General features: G+C 51.5%; 1 protein-coding gene across 1 annotated transcript in view; it reads left to right on the top strand.

The window, feature by feature from the left end:
• Positions 1 to 26,555, top strand: part of PADI2 (peptidyl arginine deiminase 2) — a 47,760-nt gene that overhangs the window by 11,480 nt on the left and 9,725 nt on the right. The window contains exons 2-11 of the mRNA XM_053576926.1: positions 1,624 to 1,807; positions 3,076 to 3,148; positions 9,108 to 9,169; positions 12,388 to 12,505; positions 12,905 to 13,030; positions 18,464 to 18,642; positions 20,457 to 20,560; positions 21,284 to 21,395; positions 22,220 to 22,327; positions 25,352 to 25,503. Of these exons, the coding sequence (XP_053432901.1) occupies positions 1,624 to 1,807; positions 3,076 to 3,148; positions 9,108 to 9,169; positions 12,388 to 12,505; positions 12,905 to 13,030; positions 18,464 to 18,642; positions 20,457 to 20,560; positions 21,284 to 21,395; positions 22,220 to 22,327; positions 25,352 to 25,503 (1,218 nt within the window). The remainder of the gene's footprint in view (positions 1 to 1,623; positions 1,808 to 3,075; positions 3,149 to 9,107; positions 9,170 to 12,387; positions 12,506 to 12,904; positions 13,031 to 18,463; positions 18,643 to 20,456; positions 20,561 to 21,283; positions 21,396 to 22,219; positions 22,328 to 25,351; positions 25,504 to 26,555) is intronic.

Below are 26,555 nucleotides of genomic sequence, written 5' to 3'. Positions count from 1 at the left end.
GCAACACACAGCCACCCCAGGGCTCTATCCACTGGACCATACTACTAGATGTCTCAACCAGTGGTTCTCCAAGTGTGGCCCCAGGACCAGGAGCATCAGTAGTTCCTGGAAACAAGTTAGAAATGCAAATGCCCGGGTCCCACTCCAGACCTGCTAAAGCTGAGGCGGGGCCTGCGGTCTGTGTTTGGCAAGCCCTCCAGGTGCTGCTGCACTGTACTTTGCTGCCCTAGACCTCTCATTCATTCAACCCTGGCTACTGCTGCCATCTTCAGCTGCCCTGGCCGGGCCTGGGTCATGCCAGCCAGAGTCTGCAGGGATGGAATCCCCGAATCTCCAGCTTTAAAAGAGAAACCCCCCGTCAGCTCTAAAGCACAGCTGTAATTTAGAATTCCTGGAACCCAGGCCCCCCAAAGAGCAGCTGTGCCTTCGAGACACACTTATTCCTATGTCTTAGTCACAAATCCCATGGGAATCCCACTTAAATCCCTATGAACCCTCTTGGGCCTTTAGGAACCTTCAGACCAGGGGCTGGATTTAACAAAACCACCAGCCCTGGCCACCTTCCTCCCCTGGCCTCCCCGGCCTTCCTGTCACCTCTCCTTAAGCCAGTGTCTTAGTCGGCCTGAGCTGCCACAGCAGAACACCGTAGACAGGGTGGCTTAAGAACAGATTTATTTGCTCACAGTTCTGGAGGCTGGAAGTCTGGCTTGCAGATGGCCAGACTTGTTACTGGGTCCTCCCGCAGCCTTTCCTGTGTGTGTTTGTCTGTGAGTGTAGGAAGAGGACCCCCCTACTCTCTCTTCTTACAAGGCCACCAATTCTATTGAATTAGAACCTCCCCCTTCTGACCTCATTTAACCTTAACTACCTCCTAAAAGCCCTGTCTCCAAATACCGTTCTTCAACATGAGAATTTGGGGGAGACACATTCAGTCCATAGCAGCCAAATCAAACCAGTTGGTTCTCCCTCCCTGAAGTCTTAATGACTTATCAAGAATCACCAAAATAGGGCGGCGCCTGTGGCTCAAGGAATAGGGCGCCGGTCCCATATGCTGGAGGTGGTGGGTTCAAACCCAGCCCCGGCCAAAAAAAAAAGAATCGCCAAAATATTTCCCTTTCAATGGAAAACCACCCTTGAACCCCAAGGAATGACTGTAAGAATATGGGGACTTCTAGGCTAAGAAAGCCGTGGCAGGGTAGGTGAGGAATCTTTGTAACAGAGGCAGGGCACCCATGCTGTGTGAGGGCTGGGGTCCAGGCTTCGTCCCATGAGAACTCAGCACTTCACTCAGTGACCTGGGTAGGGAGGCTGGGTTCTAGGCCTACCTTTGCCTTTGAAACAAACTCATTTGCTTCAGGATCAGGTGGCTCCCAATGCTGGCCACCCATCAGAGGCAGTAGAGAGCTTGTGAAGAATTCAGATCCCAGGAGACAGGCCTGAGGGATCTGTGTCCAGTAAGTGCCCTCTTTGCTATCAGTAGACTGCAGTGTAGCTGGCTCCTTTAGGGTCCCGCAGACCAGATAATGTGGGAAGCCCTTTGGCCCTCCAGAAGTCTCCTCCCAAAGCCCCTTGTCCCACCTGCCCTAAGGGTCCCCATGATCCTCTCTTTTTCTCTCCCCACAGTGCAGCTCCGGCCGAGGCCAAGACCTTCAGCCTGAAGCACTCGGAGCACGTGCATGTGGAGGTGGTGCGGGATGGAGAGGCAGAGGAGGTGGCCACCAACGGCAAACAGCGCTGGGCTCTCTCACCCACCACCACACTGCGGCTTACCATGAACCAGGCGAGCACCGAGGCCAGCAGCGACAAGGTACCACATCTGGGGAAGTCCACCTTCTGTGGGGGCCACAGGGCATGGGGCCACCCAGGGGTGGAGGCAGACTAGACAGGGCTCCTCCCATAGAAACAAAATGCACGTCAATTTCAGTTTTTTCTAGTTGAAGAAGCAAAAAGAAACAGGTGAAATTAATTTTCATAATATATATTACTTAACCCCATATGTCAAAATATCACCTTTCTGACATGTCATCAATATAAAAATTTTTTTCTTCTTTTTTTTTGTTTTCTGTCGCCCTGGGTAGAGTGTGGTAACATCTTAGGCAGTGACCTCAAACTCTTAAGCTCCAGCAATCCTCTTGCCTCAGCCTCCTGAGTAGCTAGGACTACAGGCACACAGCACCTGGATAGTTTTTCTATTTTTTTTTTTTTTTTTTTTTTTTTTTTGTCTCAATCTTGTTCAGGCTGATCTCAAACTCCTGAGCTCAGAGAATCCACCCACCTTGGCCTCCAAGAGTGCTCGGATTATAGCCCTGAGCCAGTGTGCCAGGCCAAATACAAAATTATCAATAAGATAGTTTGTATTATTTTTCTATTCCAAATCTAAATCCAGTGTGTTTTACACCTGTGTCTCAGCTCAGACTAGACACATTTCCAGTGCCCATTGGCCATGTAGGCTAGCGGCTGCTGTGCTGGACAGCTCAGTGTTAGACCATGGGATGATGGCTTCACGAAAGGGGAAATTGTAGCCTGCTGAATGATGGAAAGTCAAGCTCAGAACCACAGAATCATGGGAAGTTACAATCCCAAGCATCCTCAGTCTCGCTGTTTATCAAATGGGATGGCAAACCCCCATGGGGGGATTTGCCCAAGTAGTGAAGCTGAGAATGGAACTGTCTCCTCTCTGGGTCCTCTAACTATGAACTTCACCTTGTGACAGCACTGGGCATTATCCAGAGAAAACATTCTCAGCCCTGTCCTGAGAGTTCAGCAGGAGTTAGACATACAACTTGGCAGATGGGGGACTTTGCAGAATGCACATGGGCATGGGAAGGCAGACGGAATCCTGGCTACAAACAGAGCCAGCAAGAGGGGAGTCCCTCATCTAGCTCGATTATCTGGGAGAAACTGCCCTCCAACCCAGGAGTGCTTCCTAGAGGAGGCGGTGCCGATGTTTGGAGAGGGTTGGCTTGACAAGCTGTGCGGCACGAGTCAGGGCGGGGCAGTTACTTCAGGTTTTCCTGCTTGTGATCTGTGATCTCTGCTCTTCTCTCTATCCTGCTGCACCTCCTCCCCACCAAGGTCACCATCAACTACTATGACAAAGAGGGGAGTTTTCCCATCGACCAGGCCGGGCTCTTCCTCACAGCCGTTGGTGAGTCGGTGTGGCTGCGGCCTTGGTACCTCCATCCCCCAGGGCCCGGCACCACTGCCTTCTCAGACCCTGCACTTGGAGCGGCTTCTCAATAATGCAGGTCTCTGGGTGTCCTGGCCTTCTGTGCTGGGGTTGGGGGCTTCTCCCAGGAAGAGGTGTACTCTGATCTGCCAGCAACTCACCCAAATGACAGGGTCCCCTTCCCAGTCTCTGTGGGTGGACCACAAGGAACAAAAGGAAACTATCCTTTCCCCGCATCTCTCCTGCAGCTGGAAAAGAGCTTCCCTCTCATGGGGAGGGAAATGGCCACAACCTATAAAGCCTGCCACTGTCCCCTGTCCCCTCCACACATCCAGCCCTGCCTGGCAGCCCTGGGTCCTTAACTCACTGAGTCCAAGCCCTTCATTTGACCCACAAGGATGGTCAGGCCCAGAGAGTTAGGGAATTTGTTCAATGTGACATAGCACCTCAATGGCAGGTTGAACCCAGAACCCAGGAGTATTACCCATTGCCCCATACGGCCCTGCTGGGGTGCCAGGCCGGCGTGCTGGGGTGGTGGAGCCCAGGCTGACTCAACAGGACCTAGGAATGTGATCCTCTGAACCTTCGGGCACTCAACCCTCCTGCAGTAATGCAGAGGCATTACTTTTATTTTATTTTATTTATTTTTTAATCATAAAATGTTTAAGCCAGGAGAATATTTCATAGGGTCACTTTGTTCATCCAGCCTTGGTTTAAATTGACAGATTGCAACATGGCAGGGGAAGGGAACTACCAGTTATTGAGAGCCAACTATATCCTGAGCGCTTTAGAAACGATGATGATGTCTTTCCTTCTGTTATACCTTCTCTGTGGCTAGGGCTGTGCTGTGTGCTTTGGTGGGGGTGGTGTGTGTGATAAACACCTGGCATTTATTGAGCACCTACAGTTTGCCAGACTCCAATACTGGACGTCCTACCTTCATGATTTCAATCTATTCCTACAATTATTCCAAGGATAATAATAATGGACATTATTACTAACCCCATTTTACAGATGAAAAAAGTTAAGATTCAGAAAATGAACCTTGCCGGAGGCCACTCTCCTGAAAAGTAGCTGGTGGGACAGTCATTTTAGTTATCTCACCTTCTTAGAGGGTCCTGGAACCTCCCCCCAAAAAACAATGTGCTCCCCAGCCAGACCTGCCTTCTCCAGCCCGTGCTCTTAGCTACTGAAACAGACTCAAGAGCAAGACTGTTTGCTTCTCAGCTAATTCCCAAGTGGGCTTGGTTGCTGGTCACCCCATCCCTTTTTCTGCATGAAGGGGGTGTCCAATCCTGGGGTGAGGCCCTCCTCTGGACAGCCCTGGGGGGCCTTGGCAGATAGTAACCAAAGCCCCTGGGATTGTGCTGAGTCCTGGCACGTGTCTGACCACACATGCACAGAGCCTCCTGGCTGTCTCAGATGACTGTCCCTGAGGAAACCTAATCCTACAGAGACAGGGACACATGAGGACGTAGGCAGGGAGGGCAGGTGCCAGAGACCTGTCGAGGGAGGGTGATCCCACAAGGCTGACTGCACCACCACCAAGACTTCCCCCAGAGCAAAATGGACTTAGGACAGACAGCAAAATAAATGGCCCTCAGGAGGCAGGACATTCTTCTCCTCTCTGTAAGACTACAGAGCTTGTGCTCAGAGGGAGCCACAGGGATGAGACTGCCGAAGATTCTAAATACGTCCATGAGCAATGACCGAGCCCAACCTTCTGAGGTTCTGAGGGTGCGCTTTCACTTAACAAGTGCATATTTAGCTCCCACAAGTCCTGAGCAGTTGCATTCCAAAATGTCCCTTCTCCCTGTACTCCCCACCCCTGCCCAAAGACAGTAAAACAATTGGCCATCAACTATCCCTATCATTCTAACACCTAAAAAAATAGGGCATAATCTCAGACAAAAAGATAAGTCATTTACTTTGCAAAAACAAAGCTTTATGAAACACTCCCCCCATTGAGCTTACTGTTCCACCAGGGACCCTGGTGAAAATTTGGTTTCCCTGGGAAGCCTTGGTCAGTTTGTCCCTTCCAGGTGCCAGGAACCCTCAAGGCTGATACCCTGAACCATCTTTCAGAAGCAGCACATCGAAGGCAGGGATACCTTGAATGTCCTAAGATGCTGGGACTACCCCCACCCCAAGACATACGTGAGTCTGTCTTGTCCTTGTCCTGTCCTGGGGAGCCCTCACTGAGCAGAAAGAGCCCTGGTGTCAGAGTAGACAGAAATAAATCTAAGCTCCTGCTTGGGCCCCCCTCCCACCACATTGTGACCTTGAGCAAGTCACATTATCCCCCTGAGCCTCAGTTTCTTCATCTGCACAGTGGGCTGCACAGAGCACTCTTGGGTGGGGGTTACAAGGATTCAGTGGGATCATGTGTGCCAAGGCAAAGAGTGGGTGCTCAGCCCGTGTTCTCTTTTCTCCCTTCCTCTTGGGGTGGCCACATTTTCTCTTTGCCTGGGTGAAGTTAAAGAAACTTACTGTCCCTCAGTCTTCCTGCTGGGATTTGGGGACAAACCCGTGGTGCCCTTGACCAAATCAAAGTCCTGGGTCTTGGTCCCAATCCTGTCAAGGAGTTGCTGTGTGACCTAGACAAGCAGCCACCTCTCTTTAGGCCTCACTTTTTCCAAGCTCTAAAATGAGGGTTTTCAGCTAAGTCCCTGAAGACCTTCAAGACCCTGGTTAGGGCTGATCTATGTGCAAAACCTGCTCTGTTCAGGGGAAAGTGGGAGGCACAGGACAGGAGGAACAGTCCCACCCTCCTTGCTGTGGTCCTGGCAGTGGGAGTGGCACACACAGGTCGGGGTCTGGAGTCTTGTGAATTTTAGCATCAATTTAAGGAGCTCAGCCCTGTGTCCCCTCCCCACAGCCTGGGGTACTTGCTCTGGTTGGCTGTGGGGGAGGGAGTCCTTCCTCCCACCACACCCAAGCTGCTTAGTAAGGCAAGAAGGCCAGGCACCCTGCCACCATCCAGGGGGCCAGCAGCCCGCCAGAATTTTTGTGCTTCTGGGTTACAGCTGAGGCCTCAGTATCTTGAGACTCAGGGCAGACTTCGTTGAACTCAATCCTGGTGACATTTCCCATTAAGAGCCACCTGACACGTTGGGGCTATTCTGGGGAGCTGAGGCAGTATCCAGAGCCTCCGGGAAATGTCGTCTGGAGCCCAGAGGTCTGAAACTGAGGTCCTCCCCCTCCTCCCCCTCAGGAAGGCAGAGCCATCTCAAGAGGGCACTGCTGAGGGCAGGTCACGACAGCCCTACTGTCCTCCCCTGCAGCGTTTGGAGTTTAGCTGGACTGGACACTGGGGGACGTCTTGCAGGGGAGAAGCCCTAGGGGCTTGTACCGTGACAGCCTCTCAGGGAGGACAGAAGGGGGAAGATATCATTTCAGTTGCTATGGGGACAGGTATGACTCATAAGAGAAATTCTGAAGCACCGTGAGAGGTTGGGAGAAGTGTGATAAGAGAGCCTAATTATGAAACGTCAAAATTTCACAACAGGAAGGCAATGAAACCTCTCTGAATTTAATAACCATGAAATAGCAACAAGCGTATTATTTATTATGAGGGAGGCTGCCTCGGGCAGCTGAGAAGGGCTGGATGGGGAACTGCTGCTTTTCTTTAGAAGCAGTTTGTTACTGTTTTATTTGATATTTTTTACATTGTGCACGAATAGTACATTAACAAATTTTTTGAATATAAGAAATTCATAATGACATAATGCAGCCTAAAGCACTTCACACACCTCTCCTGTGACCCATGGCTTTGACAGACACTCCGCACTGGGGCATGGCATCGCTTTATAGCCTCTGGGAGTGACCCTGGGGCAGCAGGTGTTAGGACTTTGCAGGCAGACATGGCCTGGGCAAGTGGAGGGAGCAGCAAAGAGCAGAGGCCCAGTGCGGGGACCTGGCTCTGCACTCTGGGGAAACCCCCAGCGGGTTTCCTGTCTGTATGGGGGGGGGGAGATAACGCCCCCACCCACCCCATGATTGAGAGGAGAACCTGACACTCAGCTGCAGACTGAAGTGCACACAGGGGAGAGATTGTTATCGTGAGAAGCAAGCTGGGTCTGCAGCAGAAAGGGAAGCCAGCTCCCTGAAAGGCGGCATTCACTGGGGTGTGACTGGCTAGAAAGTTCAAGGTCTGGGAGCCAAAACCAATGTTGCTCCTGCAGCTGAGCCCTCAGCCTCTGTGATCTCTGTGATAGCTGCTGATGGTACTACCTTCCCCTCTTTTCTCTACAATCCTTATCCTGCACCAGCCTCCCAGAATCCCAGCCCATTTGCCAGCCAGCAACTTCTCTGAGCCTGGGTTTGCTCACCTGGGAAATGGGGGCCGTGGGGGCAGTGCTCCTCATCTCCCGGGATGGAGACTCCCTGCGAGCAGACAGTGTGCATATGGTCCCTGCTACAGGGTCCAGAACACAGTAGCTGCTCAAGAGTGATGCGAGAATGGGACTGGTGGGCAGAGTTTATAAATTACACCTACAATGTCTAACATGGCAGGGCTGTGAATTAGACCACACGTGGGGTCAGGAAGGATCAAGCTGTAGGCAGAGGGAGGGCTTGAGTGTAATCCCTGGACTCATTGGGCTGAGCCACCCTGGAGAAGGGTGACATCAGTGTCCTTCCTCTGCCAGGACCTTCCTCCTACCCTCCTTCCAGGCAGGCAGGAGGCGTACCTGCCAAGGGAACTGACCAGGAATGCCTTCATTCCCACCCATGGTCCAAGTCATGCTCAGCGTGGGACAAGCCCACTTGGGCAGCTCCAAGGGCCTGGAACTGGTACATGTCATCTTTGCGACACTCCCAACACCTTCCCGATAACAGTCCCTACCCTGCCCTTTCAGTCTGTACTCTAACTCAGGGCAATTTTGCTTCCCCAGAGCCATTAGACAGTATCTGGAGACATTTTTTATCATCACAACTGGTGTGTGTGTGGGGGGTGGTTATTGGCATCTAGTGGGTAAAGGCCAGAGATGATAGTAAGCATCCCATGATACACAGGGCGACCCCATAACAAAGAATTCTTTGGCTCAGCATTTGCCTACCATTACAGTTCATGCACCTGCTGTAACTGGGAAGGGCCCTTTGTGAGAGGGGAGAAAACTGGGACTCAGAGATGTTGTCTAACCTGCCCGAAGTCACACAGCTAAGCAGAGAACCAGGCATGGAATCCAGCAGTGTCGGATGCTAAACTTTTTCACTGCCCTGTAGACTCCACAAAGCCTGTCTCCGTGGCAAGCCTGGGAATGCTAAGAGTCCCTTCCCCAAGAAAAGGAATAAGTGGGAGCCGGGCCCTGGACCTTCTATCTGGAACCCTGGACTCACAGGCATCTTCAGATTGAAAGGGGCTGCAGGCACAGTTTCCCACCCTTAGTCCTCGGAGGTAGAATCCAGACCACTGGGAATTCTGGAAGAAGACACGCACACACGTGGTCGCATGTGTACACACACACACACGTGCCAGGACTGACTTGGAAAGGCAGTTAGGGGACCATGTGCCTGGAAATTTTCAAAATATGAGCTACATAAGAATCAGACCGACTACGCTGTATACCCCAGTTCTGCCAGCACAACCTGTGTGACTTTGCGCATGTGACTTCACCTGTCTAAACTGTGGCTCCCAGAACTGTGCAGCCAGGATCATCCCCTCCACCTCCACCCAGAACAATGAAGTGGTGGAAGAGCATGACCCACCTGGCAGCTCCTCTTAAAGCTACGAAGTTTGTACCATGTCTGCTGACGTTCTGCAGCAGCTGGTGGGAGGTCAAGGCCAGCACATGGATAAGATGACCCTAGCAAGGCCCTTCCTTTCCAGTGAGCAAGTGAATGGGTGGGACGCACCCTAACTCCTCAGGTCTTCCTCATGTGCACACCCCACCCTATCGGTCAGGCTCAGCAACTCACCTATGTCTCTTGTCCCCAGAAATCTCCCTGGACGTGGACGCAGACCGGGATGGCGTGGTGGAAAAGAACAACCCGAAGAAGGTACCCAGCTGGCAGGGCAGAGGCAAGGCAGACGCTACCCTGAACTGGGGGCTTTGGAGAGCTGAGCCCCAGACTGAATCCTGCAGGCAGCCACAGTTCCCCCCCCCAAAGCAGACAGCTCCGATTTCATAGACCAGGAGACTAAAGTCCAAGACAGGCCCCCGGACACACAGCATACCCATGACAGAGCCCACCCAGGAGCCCAGGCTCCTTATAGAGAGAGCTACGGAGCAGGATCCTGAGTCTCAGTTTCCCTGTCCATGGGATGGGAAAGAACGATTGGAAAGAGTAAATGTGCTGTGAAGGCCTTTGTTCTTATTATTCCGCCTTTTCTTTTAAAACAGAGGCAGCAGGGGGAGACCCTCAGATGGTTACTTTCACCATTTTTGCTTCAAGTCACATCAGCGTCTGTGATGGTACCTTCACAGCCCCCTCCACTTCCTTTATCTTTTTTTGTCATTGTTGTTTTTTGAGACAGAGTCTCACTCTGTCACCTTCAGTAGAGTGCCATGTCATCATAGCTCACAGTAACCTCAAACTCTTGGGCTTGAGCATTCCATTTATCTCAGCCTCCCAAGTAGCTGGAACTACAGGCCTGCACCACCTTGCCTGCCTAGTTTTTTCTATTTTTAGTAGAGACAGAGTCTCACGCTTCCTCAGGCTGTCCTGGAACTGCGCTCAAGCAATCCACCCTCCTGGCTTCCTGGAGTGCTAGGATTGCAGGCGTGAGCCACCGCGCCCGGCCTCCCTCTCCTGTTTCTCTTCCTTCCTGCATTCATTTGTTCATTTATTCATTTATGTACCATCTTTTATCTTGCATTCCACACACCCATTTGCTCCCCCCCAAAGGACCGTTTTAATGGGCATAATGTGTCTATTTCTGTTCTTAAAATTCTTGGGAAACATATGGTGTGGTTGGTGCGTGTAGATTTTTAATTTGTGCAGACAGGGAACGTGGTGTTCTCAATTTCATTCTGTTTCGTGTTTTTTCCTCAATTCAGTTTTTAAGCTTCATCAGTTTTGTTTTTTTGTTTTTGTTTTTTGGGTTTTTTTTTTTTTTTTTTTTTGAGATAGAGCCTCAAGCTGTCACCCTGGGTAGAGTGCCGTGGCATCACAGCTCACAGCAACCTCCAACTCCTGGGCTCAAGTGATTCTCCTGCCTCAGCCTCCCAAGTAGCTGGGACTACAGGCACCCACAACGCCCGTCTATTTTTTGGTTGCAGCCATCATTGTTGTTTGGTGGGCCCGGGCTGGATTCAAACCCGCCAGCTCAGGTGTATGTGGCTGGCACCTTAGCCGCTTGAGCCACAGGAGCTGAATCCAGTTTAGTTTTTTTTTTTTTTTTTTTTTATGTTATTTATTTCTTTTTTTAGAGACAGAGTCTCACTTTGTCACCCTCGGTAGAGTGCTGAGGCATCACAGCCACAGCAACCTCCAGCTCTTGGGCTTAGGTGATTCTCTTGCCTCAGCCTCCCGAGTAGCTGGGACTACAGGCGCCTGCCACAATGCCCGGCTATTTTTTTGTTGCAGTTTGGCTGGGGCTGGGTTTGAACCCACCACCCTCTGTATATGGGGCCGGCACCTACTCACCAAGCCACAGGCGCTGCCCTGGCTTTTATTTTTGTTTCTTTGTTTTTTGAGTCAGAGTCTCACTCTTTTGCCCTGGGTTGAGTACTGTGGCATCATAGCTCACAGCAACCTCAAACAACCACAGCCTCCCAGGTAGCTGGGACTACATACTACAATGCTCGGCTAATTTTTCTATTTTTAGTAGAGATGAGGTCTCGATCTTGCTCAGACTGGTCTTGAACTCCTGAGCTCAAGCGATCCACCTGCCTCAGCCTCCCAGAGTGCTGGGATTACAGGTGTGAGCCACTACACCTGGCCAGCTCCATCAGTTTTGCTTTGCATGCATCTAGGCTGTGGTTTCTAACCACTTCCTATTCTCTGCCCTTTGTTTCATTTAAATTTATGCCATGGTCATATACATGTATGACTTCCATAATAGCACTCTGAAGCCTAGGTTAAATTAGAAATAGTTGGGTATTTAAAGTAAAATGAATATAGTCCAATGAGAAGTCAGGGGCAGGCTACTTGGCTGCAGGTGGGGTTGGGGTTCTCAGGCCTATCGGGGAACCTATTCTTTCAGGCTTTGGAGTAGGGCTCTGCCTCAGCTCCAGGTCAGCCCCACTCACACCATGCCCTGTCTCTGTGGCCAAAGCATGCAGCAGTGGACTCCCTAGAGGCCTCTGAGGCCCAGCAGCCCTGGGGAGAAGGCTCCCAACCTCCTCCAAGGGGCTCTGAGATCTTGGCAAAGTCACACAATCCCTGTGAGCTGGACTTCGGCCAGAGTTTCTCCACCTGGGCCAATTATGTTTTCACCTTTTCTTCACTTATCTCGTAGATACTTGTTGAGCATCTTTTATATTCCAGGAGTAAGGCAGGCTGAGGGGATGCAGAAGAAATAAGAGGAAACACAGCTCCTGCCTTTAGGGAGCCCACAGTCCACATTAAATAAAGGATGACGTGGGCAGCTGTGTCACCATAATCACCCTGAGTCCTCCTGAAAAGGAGGTACACACAGGTGTGTACTCGGGGGAGCTACATTGTTCTGGACAATCAGAAGGGCTTCCAGGAAGAAGGGACAGGCACACTGTGACCAAAGAGGAGGCAAGTTGGCAAGAGGCCAGGTGGATAGAGGCAGGACGGTGTTCCAGGCAGAGGGACCTGCATGGGCAAAGGCCAAGGAGCTTGGGTCTTTGTGGAGCAGAAAGGTCCCAGGTTGGCAGAGCAGCATGAGCACGGTAGAGGGAGGCAGACAGTTGGGCAGGTCTTGCCAGGCCTCGTAGGCCACAGCGAGGAGTCAGGACTTTGTCAGTCACCTTCGTAAGTCACCCAGGAGCTCCTGATGCAGCTGAGAGCAGGGAAGCAACACAATCTGGTCTGAGTTTGTTCTAACAGAGCTCTGGCTACAGCACAGAAAGTGGAGAACAACACCAGCCCCGTTTAGAGCTCTCGGAGCATGTCAAGCTGGTCTTTGATGCTACACTGACCCTCCGTGGTCATCGATCTTGAGATTCACATTTTCCAGGTCACAGCTGACCCAATGGGCGGTGGCTACTCTTTATCCTCACCCTGGGCTGTCTCTCTGGTGTCCTTCCTGCAAGGTCTGCACTAGGATACAGGAGCAGCCACTAACTTCTCTTCCTGTCATGCAGGCATCCTGGACCTGGGGCCCCGAGGGCCAGGGGGCCATCCTGCTGGTGAACTGTGACCGAGAAACACCCTGGTTGCCCAAGGAGGACTGCAGTGATGACAAAGTCTACAGCAAGGAAGGTGCTGGCAGGGGGCAGTGGAAAGATCCCTGCCAAGTCTGGGGCTGGGCCAAGGATGAGGCCAGCATGAACTTGAGACCCCTGGGATGGTAGGCTCAAATACCCACTCTTGCTTAAAACAGAAGACAAAACTGTAAATACAGTTCAATTGGAACTGTATTTTTTTTTTAAGTTACCACATATGTAGAAAGGACTGGAAAGAAATTCTCAAAAGGTTAATAGGAAGTAATCTCCAGTGGTGGAGATGACAACTTGTTTTTTTATTCTCCTTTATGCTTTTCTATAGTTTTCATAATACATACCGGTGGGGATTTCTTTTCCCTAATTGTAAAAGTAAAAGGCAGCAGTGAGCTAGGGTCCCCACAGCAGGTCTAGTAACCTCCCACACATCTGCCTGCAGACCTCAAGGACATGTCCCAGATGATCCTGCGGACCAAAGGCCCCGACCGCCTCCCAGCTGGATACGAGATAACACTCTACATTTCCATGTCGGACTCGGACAAAGTGGGCGTGTTCTACGTGGAGAGTGAGTGACCCCAGCCCAGCCTTCCGAGGCCACTTACCTGCCTCCCCTTAGCAGTTACTTGTTCCCGCAGGCACAGATGCTAAAAATACCAGGATAGGGTTCAGGTTGTTGTAACTAGGAGATGCTGTCTGTGAGGTCTCCAGGGGGCTCCATCTCTCCTCCTCTCAAAGGAGTCTACAGTGAAGTGGTCTATGTAGAACCCAGGGGCCCCTCTTCTTGATGAACCATCCAAGGAAGGGTGTTTTAGCTCCCCCACTTCCAGTATCACATGGTCTCTGTGAAGCCTGAGACAGGGCCCACACCCCCTGCAGGTGTTTTCTGCCATCTCTGATTTTTATAGACCCCGTGAAGATGCTGTGGACATCCGTTGTTCCTCTTGATGGCGACGAGGTCTCCTGAGCTCCTGCTGTATAGGGTCTCATCCTTTCTTTTTTTTTTTTTTTTTTTTTGTAGAGACAGAGTCTCACTGTACCGCCCTCGGGTAGAGTGCCGTGGCGTCACACGGCTCACAGCAACCTCTTAACTCTTGGGCTTACGCGATTCTCTTGCCTCAGCCTCCCGAGCAGCTGGGACTACAGGCGCCCGCCACAACGCCCGGCTATTTTTTGGTTGCAGTTTGGCCGGGGCTGGGTTTGAACCCGCCACCCTCGGCATATGGGGCTGGCGCCTTACTCACTGAGCCACAGGCGCCGCCCAGGGTCTCATCCTTTCTATGACTGTGTGCTGAGCCCCTCAGTGCCAGGGGCTGATGTCAGCACTGAGATCTCTGCAGTGAACGTGACAATCACATCATGACCTTGAGGAGCTGTCCATTAGCCTGAGAGACGTAATCAATAGGACAAGGGGAGGTAGCAAAATAGGGACCACGTAACAGAGATGGCAGAGCAGAGGCACCACCGGATGGGTGGTCCAAAAAGGCCTCCTGAGGAGATGGCATTTGAGCTGAGTCTGAAACAAACAGTAAGAAGGAACCAGGTACATGAGCTGAGGGAGGAGTTCTAAGCAGAGGGCTCGGTGCCTGCAGAGCACAGAGGAAGGGGTAGTTTGGAGTGTTGCATAGAAAGAAGACCAGAAAGTGGGAGGATGTCAGGAGCCAAGGTCAGTGAGCCAGGCCAGGGCCCAGAGCATGCAGACAGGCCTTGGACTTTATTCTGAGTGCAATGGAAAGCCATTAGAGGGTTTTAACTCAGGCCTGAGTTATCAAAAAAGCTGCCTCAGCAAAACAGGCAGCTTTGCAATTTGCCATGGTGCAGGGGGCACAGCCATAGGAGGGTCCAGGAACACTGGCCTAGCCCTGGGCCCATCTTTGAATAGGGCAGTCACCATGAGAAGTGGGTCATGGGGGGCCTGGACCCTCAACTCAGAGAGCAATTTAGCCAGGACAGCAGTGGACAGCGGCCACCCAATGCCAGCTTTCCTTCTGATCCACCCTAGGCTGCAAGCAGTGACCTTGCCCAGGTTGAAATGTCCTCAAAGTCAGGCTGGCTTTACTTCCCCAGGGGGTCAGAGATGTTGATGTTTGCACCATCCAGCCCAGGGTTGCCATGGGGATTGAGGTCACCAGGGGGGGTTAGGAGGGGAGCAGGCGGGACCTCAGCCTGGGCCTCTTCATCTCTGTGTTGTGGCACAAGACCCAATGCTAATAGTGCTATCTGGGTGTTATCTAGAGGGTTCTTCTTTTCATTAACGGGAGTAGACTCTGGTCTGGTTCCATCACATTTGTCCCCCTCACTTGCCATCTGAGACAAATCCTGACTAGACAAGAAAAAAGAGGAACTACTGGGCGGTGCCTGTGGCTCAGTCGGTAAGGCGCCGGCCCCATATACCGAGGGTGGCGGGTTCAAACCCGACCCCGGCTGAACTGCAACCACAAAATAGCTGGGCGTCGTGGCAGGTGCCTGTAGTCCCAGCTACTCGGGAGGCTGAGGCAAGAGAATCGCTTGAGCCCAGGAGTTGGAGGTTGCTGTGAGCTGTGACATCATGGCACTCTACTGAGGGCCATAAAGTGAGACTCTGTCTCTCCAAAAAAAAGAGGAACTACTTCTGCAAGGGCTTCAAGAATGGGCCTCAGAATCTGTCTCATCTGAGGCTGCCCATCCTGTGGGGAGCAGCCGTTACTGAGACAGTGATGACCCAGAATTGTCAGTTTCCCACAAAAGGCAGACCTCTAGATGAAGACTAGCCACGCAGATACAAACAGGAAGACAGATAATTGATCTGTAGCCCAATTTCCTTTTCTTCCATGCAAACATTTTGAGAATTTGTCAAATTCCAAGTACACCAGTGAGTGAGAACATGGCGTGTTACCTGAACACCTGTGTCCTGATACAGGCAGATCAGTTCTCCCCAGTGGCAGGGTTAGAGACTCAGGGACCCCTAGAGGGGGGTCTGGAGTCAGGGAGGTTCAGATCCTGGGTACAGGCAAGTCTCCCCACTAGCCCTGGCCTTGGGGTCCTCATCTGTGAAGTGGCCTGGGATTAAGGAAACTGTCCCAGGTAGCAGTAGGGATTACATGAGGCACTCACTACAGTAGACAGCCTTTGGAAAGTTCTCTATAAATGGCAGTTGAGACTGTCATGGTGACTTTAATTACAATGATTGGAGTGGAAAGAAGACTCCACTGTTCCTAGGAAGACCTGGTGACTGTGTTCCAGCCTCCGCGTTGGGATCTTACCTCTGCCCACAAGTTGGAGAGCAACTTGTTCCAGTTTACCCAGAACTTCCTGGTTTTACCACTGAAAGTTCTCCATGCTAGGAAACCCTCAATCCCAGGCAAACCAAGACAGCTGGTCACAGTGTCAAGGCGTCTCCTTGGGAGATAGAATCATTCCCAAGTAACTCGAAGCTTTATACCAAACCATGCCACGTGCCAGCCAGCAGGGGCCAAGGCCTGGGGCTGAGGGGAGGTCATAATGGCTGGTGGGCCCAGTCCAAGGCACGAGGGCCACTCAATAGAGGGCCATTGTCAGCTCCTGCAGGCAAAGCCAGCCACGCTCAGAGCAGGGTCTTCACTGAGCTGGGGACAGAGGCAGGACAGGAGTGGGAGAAGGAGATTCCTGAGGACAATGCCTGGATTGTTCCCACTAAGAAATCAATCTGCCTGGAGCTGGCCCAAACTTCCAGAAAGAGGCCCAGGATAGAGACACATTGTGAATCACAGGCCACATTGGGAGGGAGAGAGCTGCTGACAGATGGATCAGAACGTATCTTCCAACCCAACCCTGGCCAGATCCCCACTCCTGCTGCAGGCCCTGATGCAGCCCCCTAGCTGTCCCACCCCTGGGGAAGCTTCGGCTTTGCCGATTCTGTGAAACCAAGTTGGCTTCTAGACCTGACATCTCTCTCTCTCTCTCAGCTTCAGTTCAAGCACAGCCTGGGGCATGTGGGTGTGGGAGGGCCCAAGTACTCAGGGGAGAAGGTTCTAATTACACCAGATCCATCTGACCCACTCAGCGACTGGGCTGTTGTTTCAGGGTGAACAGGACTCCACTTTCTGTTCCTTAGGACTTTAGTGTCTAAATTTTCCCACCTCATTTCTTAGACACCTGCCCCGACTCTCCCCACTCTCACCCGCCACCACAACAGAGGATGAGATGAGGTGTCATTTCTTTACCTTCTGTTCAGAAGCTGTTCAATGAAAAAGTCCTGAATTTTGTAGTAAAGAGAGTGCTACTCATTCACAGATTCTCATATTCACAATACCAACAGGTCTCTGCAGTGTCGCCAATGGTTACCTGTGATTACTAAGGTTCCTGAAGTTACTGAGGCTGCTTTGTTGGCAATGACCCTGTGGCATGACTATTATTATGCCCCATTTAACAGATCAGGAAACTGAGGCTCAGGGAGATTAAGTGAAATCCCTGAGCTATCACAACTCATAAAGCCGACACAGTACTTGAACCAAGGTCTCTCTGACACTGAACGTCATAACCAGTAAAATAACTGCCCTTAGTGAGATGTCTAACCAGGATCTAGCTGAGCACATCTTTCTAAAGGATGAGCCATTCCAACCCTAGGCTTTCATCAATTCATTTCATAAGTTTTAAGCAAGCACCTTGTCTGTACCAGGACTGTTCCGGTTACATGTTCTCACCCCTGGGCAATTGATCATTAACTATTATCTTTGTTGTTGAAAGCACTGAGCTGAGCTCAATTCTTCCAGCTCTACAGGGCATAAAGAAACTCCTTCTGGAACTGCATAGGGTCCTACCTCCATGCCTTTGCCAAAGCAAGTATCTCCCCTCCCCAGTGCACCCATCTCTGCCACCCCACAAGAGCATTCCAAAGTTTCAAGGCTGCTTCCTCTGCTCCATGCTTCCTAGCCCTCCTCACCCCTCCCCTGAGTAACCAGATGGGATCTCACCCGGAGCTGCCGCAGCTGATGTTAAACACTTGCCACATCGGCTCTATCTTATCATCAGCCATGCACTGCTGGGAGACGGAGGGGTTGCATCTCAGCCACCTCTGTCTCCCCCCAGGGCCCTTGCACCTGCTGGTCACAGAATAGCAATTCAGTTCATTGAGAAATCAGTCTGAAAATTCCCTGTCATCCTTTCCTATAGGGAGTGGTCCCAGAGCCACTGGTTCATTAAGTAGACATTTCTTAAATACGACCGTGTCCTAAGCAGACCCTGGGCCTCCCTGGGCCTGTCTCTGCCCTGGCATAGGTCACCCCCATGGTTATCAAGGCTGTACTGTGGGAGGACAGGGGGTTGTGGCAGCTCCCTGGCTTGGTCTCTGGGGGATCCAGACAGGATTACCGAAAGTGACACAAATTGAGGCCTAAAGGAAGGAGGGACACAACTGTCCAAGCAGAGGGAACAGCACATGGTGAGCTGGGTGATCTCAGTGGGGCAGAGGCAGTGGAGAAAACCGTCTTTTCTCCCAGCCACACAGGTGGACAGCCAGAGACACGTGCCTTTGTCTTTACACCAATGCACCTTCTGTTATGGGGGCCGGGGGGAGTCTGGGGTACAAATGAGTACATTTTACACAAAAGGGATTGGATCTCAGAATTCAGAATTGAACATAAATTTGAGTCCCAGCTCAGCCACTTACTCCCTGTTGAACAAGTCATTCCTCCTTGCCGAAACTTGGTTTCCTCATCTATGAAATGGGAACCATAATATCCTTCCCCAGCCTCACTAGCTCCTCAGTTCCATCCACTATCATTTCACACGTCCCTCCATGAAAGAACTTACTCATTTTATAGATGAGGAAGCCAGAAGCCAGAGAGGGCGTCTGGTGGCAGTGCCAGGACGATGACAATGACTGGGCCACGGCCATTCTGGGGGCATTTTCTGCTTGCGCTTTTCTCTCTGTGTCTAGAGGACGAGTCATGCTGCCCTCTTGTCCACATCAACAGTCTCACCCCACCGAGCTCTTCCCCGTGAGGCTGGGGGCAGGGGCCTGATGTCGGTCCTTTTCCCCCAGACCCGTTCTTTGGCCAGCGCTACATCCACATCCTGGGCCGGCGGAAGCTCCACCACGTGGTCAAGTACACAGGCGGCTCCGCGGAGCTGCTGTTCTTTGTGGAAGGCCTCCGCTTCCCCGATGAGGGCTTCTCGGGCCTGGTCTCCATCCACGTCAGCCTGCTCGAGTACATGGCCCAGGTGAGGGCTCTGGACCTCCTGGGGACCAGGGTGGGGCCAGGATGGGGCTACTCTCAGGACCCCATGCTCTGCTCCACTCCCCTCTAAGCACCAAGGTGGAGAGCCCAGGCTGGGAGACCTCAATGCCCCCTCAGCCCACACAGCTGCCAGGGTCCTCTGAGCTGTGCTCTTGGGATCCTCCTCCTCACTGCACCTGTTTCCCTATGTCTGGGCCCTGGTCTGCCCTGTGACCTGTCCGGTTCCGAGGCACAGAGTCCCCGTGGTTAGCACGAGGCTCTAACTAAGATACGCATGTTAGACTTGTTGACCACCTACTGTGTGCCCCGTTCTCCCTCCTCCCTACCTACTCCTCACCCCAATTGCGGGTTATACCAACTCTGACCACAGGCTGAACCTTAAGTCCTGATTTCCAGATGTGTCCTACCCTGTAGCCAGACATCTCAGCCAGCTTTGCTCTTGCTTTGGGGGGAGCTGGATGAAGAGTAGAGCCCCTGCCCCTTTAGAGAAGCCCCCAATGCTTAGGGTGTGCCCTGCAGATGAAAACCTCTCATCGCAAAGACCTTTCTCTCCCCTACCCCCCAGACTCCAGGCTCCCAGGCCCACCCTGTTTCACTTAGAAAAATGATCTCTCAGACAGTGCCTGGCAGCTCTCCCAGATCCAGGAGCTCCTCCCCATCTTTACCCCTGGTCCACTTCAGGACAGGACACACGAGTTCTGTAGATGGATGAGATTGTGTCTAGCTCAGACTTATGAGAATGGGCTCTGGAATCAGACTGCCCAGGTTTGAATCTTGGTTTTACCACCATGAGACTTTGGGCCACTGGATTAACCTCCTTGTGCCTTAGTTTCCCCATCGCAAAACAGAAAAGACCAAAGTATCTACTGTGTGGAGTGGTTGTGAGTGTGCAAACTTACAAAGTCCTCACTCACAAAATACCCCTATGCTCCCCAGGAAGGGGAAAAGGCAGAAAAGTCAACGCCATCAGGATGGGGGCAGGGAGGAAAGGGACTTTTCCTGATTCCTCTACGCCCAGGGAATCCTGGCACCCGGGATCTCTCAGACAGGCCCCTCCAGCGGGCACCAGCAGACTTCACAGACAGACAGGGCAGGAAAGGCAACTATGCCCACAGCCCCATGCCCCATCCCCCCTCCATGGAAGGGCTCATTTCCTATAGCTTTTCAAGGCCAGCCTCACAAAGGAACCCAAGAATTATGCCTCATTTTCCCTCCCACCTCTTAAAGAACAGTTTGGACACAGCAAAATTGATCTCAAACAACACTAAAATGCTCACACATAGGAAGGGGAAGGTACCCAGAAGAAAAGAGAGGAGCGCCTGGGGTTGGCTTGGCTGCCATGTGGGCCGACTTCCAGAGGACTTTGAAGGGAAAGATTGGACAGGGGTCGAGTGTGAACTCAGCAGCTGGACCTCCCACATGTAAAGCCCAATCCTGCCACTTACCATGTGACCTTGGACGATGACTTAACAGTTCTGAGACTCAGTTTTCTCATCTGAAAGTGAAGATTAGAAAAACATCTACCTCCTGGGGTAGTTGTGAGGCAGAAACGAACTGGTGCCTATGAAAACTCTTAGCACAGGGCAGCGCCTGTGGCTCGAGGAGTAGGGCATCAGCCCCATATACCAGAGGTGGTGAGTTCAAGCCCAGCCCCGGCCAAAAACTGCAAAAACAAAAAATTTTTAGCACAGGGCCTGGACACAGTTAGTGCTCAGGAAATACACTATTGTCATCAGTGTCACCTGCTTTGGGAGACAGGAAGAGACTTTTTCATCCCCTCTTCTCCCTCACACCTAGGGCATTCCCCTGACACCCATCTTCACAGACACCGTGGTATTCCGGATCGCTCCGTGGATTATGACCCCCAACATCCTGCCTCCTGTGTCAGTGTTCGTGTGCTGGTAAGTAGTGGCTGCAGCCCAGAGAGGCAGCTGGGGCTTCAGAGTCACGTGGATCTGAGCTCAGTTCCAGACTCCATCACTTACCATCTGTGTGACCTTGGGCCCTTGGCCTGTGTCTCACTTTCTGTGTAATGCCCACCTCATAGGGTCACTGCAAGGATTAAATGAGATGGAAACAGTAAAGCATTTATCCAATGTCCTGGCACAGACTGCACACTCTAAAAACAGTTAACTGCCATTTCTTTTCTCTTGCTTAACTCCCTACTGTGCAGTTGGGAACCTCCTGTGCAGCAGACACTCAATTCATCTTACTCATTAAGAAAACGTTTATTGAACACCTATTAAGAGCTAGGTTCACAGCAGGATGAGAAGCCAGGGACAGAAGTGGCTGCAGGTAGATGGCTAGGAGCCCTGAAAGGAACCCCCAAAGTCTGTGGGCGCCTTCCATCTTCATGCCAGGCATAGCTCTTTTGTGAAAATCTAGGGGTTCAGAGATGTAAGGCATTGAGACATGTGGGGGAGACAGAGTTCCCCCCCTCATTTTATTTGTTCATGACCTTGACACCTACCACATGAGTGGGTTGGTGTCCTGGGACCTCAGTTCTAGCAGCTTTTACAAAAGTGACCATAAACACAGAGTTGCCAGCTGCTGTCACCACAGGCAGGGCCTTCGTTCCTCCTCACCCTCCCTCCTGACCTCCTCCTCTTCCCCCAACTTCTCAGCATGAAGGATAATTACCTGTTCCTGAAAGAGGTGAAGAACCTAGTGGAAAAAACCAACTATGAACTGAAGGTCTGCTTCCAGTACATTAACCGAGGCGACCGCTGGATTCAGGTGAGGAGCCCATGCCCTGGGCTAGGAAGGATGTGGCCTGGGGATCAGGCTACCAGAGCTGGCTTAGAGTAAACCATCCAGCACCCAGCAGCCCCACGAGTGGGAACTCTTCTGCCAGCTTATACCCACATACAAACATGGGGACATGGTATGTCAGGCAATTCAGTGCAAGGTTGCTTCTCGTGGTCACCAAAGACTGTACAACCACCCAAATGCCCATCCCTAGGGGAGAGGGCAGGGTGACAGCCTTCCTGGGGAATTCTGTGCAATAGCTAAAAGGAACAAAGCCAGTCTATAAATATGGATACAGAATACTTATCAAGTTGAGTTGTTACTTGAAGGAAAATACAGTAGACCCTCCATCCTTGACCACCTTCTGACATTGACCACCTCCTAAAGTTGACCTAATTGTCATAGACTGGACGTGCACCACTTGTACGTATCAATACGGCAGGCCTAGTTCCTCCTGCTGACCACTTCTGTACATTGGGTGGGCACCTTACAGAGATTCTACTATATATTCTGGATGCTGCCATTTATGTATTTTTAAACCGGGTCCCAAATCCATAAGAAATGTGTTCGTGATATGTAGGAATGGCCTGTGGAGAGGTGTGCTGCCATCTTTAGCTTGCAGGGAGGAGGATGGGGGACCTCGAGACAGGGTGTGAGGGGGACTTACTGTTCCCTCCATGCACTTTTGTGCTTTCCAAGTCATCCGCCCCTGGCCACAGATCCTTTTGTCCCGGCTCCTCCCCGCACCACCCCCTCCCAGGCTGACTGCAATTCATGGGCTTCCCTGACAGCTCTCCTTGGTATCCCCACAGGATGAAATTGAGTTTGGATACATCGAGGCCCCTCACAAAGGCTTACCGGTAGTGCTGGACTCCCCCCGAGATGGCAACCTGAAGGACTTCCCTGTGAAGCAGCTCCTGGTGAGGAGCTGAGGGCCATTTGGGGTGGAGCATGATCCTAGGAACTCTTACAAGGCATTGTGGTCAGGAGACCTTGGGCTCCCCTCCTTGACAAATTAGTCTGCTGCCCAGGGCCTCTGTATCCTCATCTGCAAAATGGGTCTGTTGGGATAGCACCTCTGACATCCTTTCCTGCTCTGATAACTGATGCTTTTACAAAATGTGGAGAGTTTTCTCTTGGGAAAGCGGAACTTGGAGAGACAGGGTAAGACCTGGTTCCAGAGGCCCTGACCCCCCAGCGTGGTGGCTTATCCTTTGTAATCCCAACACTTTGGGAGGCTGAGGTGGAAGAGTTGCTTGAGGCCAGGAGTTTCAGACCAGGCTCAGCAACAGCTTCAACAACCCTGTGTCTTTAAAATTAAAAAGAAAATTATTTTAATTAGCTAGGTGAGGCAGCAAGACCCTGTCTCTAAAAGAAATAAAGAAACAAAGTGTGGGGACAGAGGCCCTGACCTCTGCTGTTTCCCCACCCCTCTAAGTTGCAACAAGATTAATTTCAAAGAGGAAAAATATATTTATACAACTGTCAAAAATCATGCTTCCAACTTCCAAGCCCACCAAGCCCTAGAGGCTATGGTTTTCAGGGCATATGATTCTTTTGTTTTAAAGCTGTCTGATTCCAATTCCAGAGGCCATTCTCACTCCCCGTCTGTGCCGTCCACAACCTGCTGGTGAGAACAGCACTCAAGTCAGTCTTGCTTTTGTCCTCACCCTTCTGCCCTAAACAGGTTGGAAGAGACTTGGACAGAGCATGCCACAGACTGGGGTAGGTCAGGGGACTTTTCCCAAGGTCACATGCAGGATAGCCTCCCTGGTAGATGTCAGGACTGCTCAGAGGTTACCTGCTGCCCATTTCCCACCTGCTCTTGAGAATGTTCACTGACCTGGACCCCTCATCACAGGGAGATGATAGAACCAATGGCGAGAATCTAAAGCTCTGGAATGTCAGCAGACCTGATCTTGAGTCCTGATTCCATCCCTTAGCAACAATGTGACCTTGGCAAGCAACTTACCCTCCATAAGCCTCAATTTGCTCATCTGTAAAATGGGGGTAGAAATGGCATCAGTCTCACAGGATTTATGAAAATTAAAAGCATTATATGTATAAGACATCAGTGCTACGCCTGACACAATAATCATTATAAGCTGTCATTATGATCATCATTCTATAGCCCTGGACACTGTCCTCAGTGAGCTTACTATCCACTTTTTCCAATGCTATAAGAGGTAAAGTCAAAACAGCAGCCAGCGGCAGGTGCCACAGGCATGATTACCGAGACCTCCTTGGGTCACCACCTGCCTTCAGTGTTCCGGGGCTGGCCTGGTCCCAAGCTCTAAGGCTGCATTATTCCGGAGGCCCAGCTTTGTGCTTCTTGCCCGCCCACCTGTGCAATGCTGCAAAGCCCTGGCCACCCAGTCTCAGCAAACTCCCACAATGCCAGCTGAGGCCCTCAGGCGAAAAAGCACTAAGCCACAGCTGTGACCCCATGGGGAACAGCTGTCCCCTGGAGCCTCTCAGCTAAGCCGGGACAAGCCATATCCTCCCACTCCAATGGACTTGTCTTAGGCACACTTAGTCGCAGCCCCAGCGCAGGCTCCCAAACAAGATCCTTACATTTTAAACCAAAATATTATAGAAGAAAACTTAAAATCCAGCAAGTCAATGGGGTTATGTCTCCTGTGCCAATTCCAGTTTGTTGAAATTCTATGCTAAGAAGGATTCTGGGTGGCATCCGGAGGTGGTGGGTTCAAACCCAGCCCTGGCCAAAAACTGCAAAAAAAGAAAAAAAAAAGAAGGATTTTGAGGCTACTTCTGGATTCAGCAGGCAAGGATGGTCAGTTGGGAACAGGTTGGGACAGCAGGTACACTCACGTCTGCTGTCCCTGCATGTACTGGTGAGCATCAAGTAGGTAAGGCCACAGTGACAAACAGCCCCAAATCTCAATGGCTGACAGCAGCAAAGCTCTGTTTCCTGTGCAGATTCCATGTTGGCAGCTAGGTGGTCGTCTGCAGCTCTACTTCCTCCTGCCATCCTCATTCTAGAGCCCAGGTTGCAGAAGCAGCCCCACTCTGGGAAAGCCATCCTCCTAGCACAGGGAGGAAAAAGAGAGTTGGCAGGCACACACAGTGGCTCTCATGGCGTCTGCTCTTTTCTTTTTTTTTTTGTAGAGACAGAGTTTCACTTTATGGCCCTTGGTAGAGTGCCATGGCATCATACAGCTCACAGCAACCTCCAACTCCTGGGCTTAAGTGATTCTCATGCCTCAGCCTCCCGAGTAGCTGGGACTACAGGCGCCTGCCACAACGCCCGGCTATTTTTTGGTTGCAGTTCAGCCCGGGCTGGGTTTGAACCCGCCACCCTCCGTATATGGGGCCGGCGCCTTATCGACTGAGCCACAGGCACCGCCCATGGCGTCTGCTCTTAACTGGCATGCATCCCCTCTGCTCATGTTTCATTGGCCAAACAAGTCACCTGAGACCAAGCCTGACGCTAGTCAGGGAAGCATATTCCTTTCACAGGAAGGTACCAGAGCCATACAGCAATGGGTCAGCATATGAAACTCTCTGCGAAGGGGGTAGCAGATCTCAGGGAGCAAAAAGACAGTCTACCACGCTGCCTCAGGTTACCAATCTGATACCTCTGTTACAGGTGGGCAAACTGAGAGTCAGAGAAATTCAGAGATGAGTGGGAGTGAGGACTAATCCTGAAATCACCCATATGTATCTGTGTTTGGGAAATAGAGGCACACACAGAGATCCAGATGCACACTCACACTCACACGCATACTTGTACACACTCTTGCTCATACCAAGATGCTCACAAACCCAGCCTCCCCCTGCCCTTTGGTGGAAATGGGCCACCCCCTGGAGACTAAGTGCACACAGAGCCAGGCCAAAGGTGGTGAAAGGGTGACCATGAGAGTGGCTGGAGCAGAGGACCCTGGCTGCAGAAGACTAATGGGAGGTGTGTACCCTCTGCCTAGGGCCCAGATTTCGGCTACGTGACCCGGGAACCCCTCTTTGAGGCCGTCACCAGCCTTGATTCCTTTGGGAACCTGGAGGTCAGTCCCCCAGTGACCGTGAACGGCAAGACATACCCCCTTGGCCGGATCCTCATTGGAAGCAGCTTTCCTCTGTAAGAGAAGCCAGGGTTGGCTGGGGGCAGCGGGAGGGGGGAGATAACTGTTTCTCTTCAACAGTGGCCTGGGTTGCTCATACACAGAGCCAGTGGCTGGGAGAATGACCCCCTCTCAAGACTTTCTGTTAAGATACAAGCACTCCTAGAAAGAAAAATAAGTTAGCCTTTATATCTTAGTGTGAATTAGGAACAAATATCTTCCCCGAATGGGAGGGTATATGATGAGATTATAAACCAGGTAGAGAAGGGACAGAGGAGTCCAGGGGAGAACCAATGACAGGATGAGTGGGAGCACCAGCAAATCCTCAGGGGTGCCTGAACTTAAAAGAGATGTGAGCAGACATAGCCCTGCCCCAGATGCCTGAGTCCTTGGCTCCCTGGGCTGCCCATGATGCCCCTACTCCCTGCTCAGTTAATCTACCAGCCAATGTAAGGGTAGATTCTTCCTAGTCAGGGCAGTCACAGGGAGAGAGTGACTGCCTCAGGTTCACAAAAGGGCTGCCAGGAACCTGCACATGGGTGTTCAGCCAGGATTTGCTTACCAATTCTTTCTGAGACACATGGGCTGCTCTGCCTTCTGGGAGGAAGGCCACTGGCTCAGGCAGTGACCATTTGCCCACTCTCCCCTCCTTCCCTCTCCACTTGATGTTCACTCATCTATTCAGCACCTATATCCTGAGTACCAGCCAAGTGCCAGGCCCTATGTTAGGCACTGGGTCCCAGAGAGGAAGCCCAGTCCCTGCCTTCAGGGAAATGATGGCAGTCACAGACATGCAAATAGATGCTGATGAGACAGAGGAGTGTGCAGCAAAAGAAAGAATGACAGGGAGTCAGGGGAGCCCACGGAGGGACCCTCCAAACCCTTTGGGGAGTTCAGGGAGGGTTCCTTAGAATGGTGCCAGGTACTGTTCTAGGCTCTGGGGATATAGCAGTAACCAGAACAGACAAAGTCCCAGCTCTCAGGGAGTTTATAGTCAGGTAAGGAAAGTATAGAAAATAAACAACAAAGCAGGTAAGTAAACAAGATAATTACGAGTGCTGACAAGTGC

Source organism: Nycticebus coucang, chromosome 22, assembly GCF_027406575.1.
Source record: "Nycticebus coucang isolate mNycCou1 chromosome 22, mNycCou1.pri, whole genome shotgun sequence".
NCBI lineage: Eukaryota > Metazoa > Chordata > Mammalia > Primates > Lorisidae > Nycticebus > Nycticebus coucang.
Note: the sequence above shows the minus strand (reverse complement) of the source record. Positions and strands in the feature narration are given on the sequence as shown.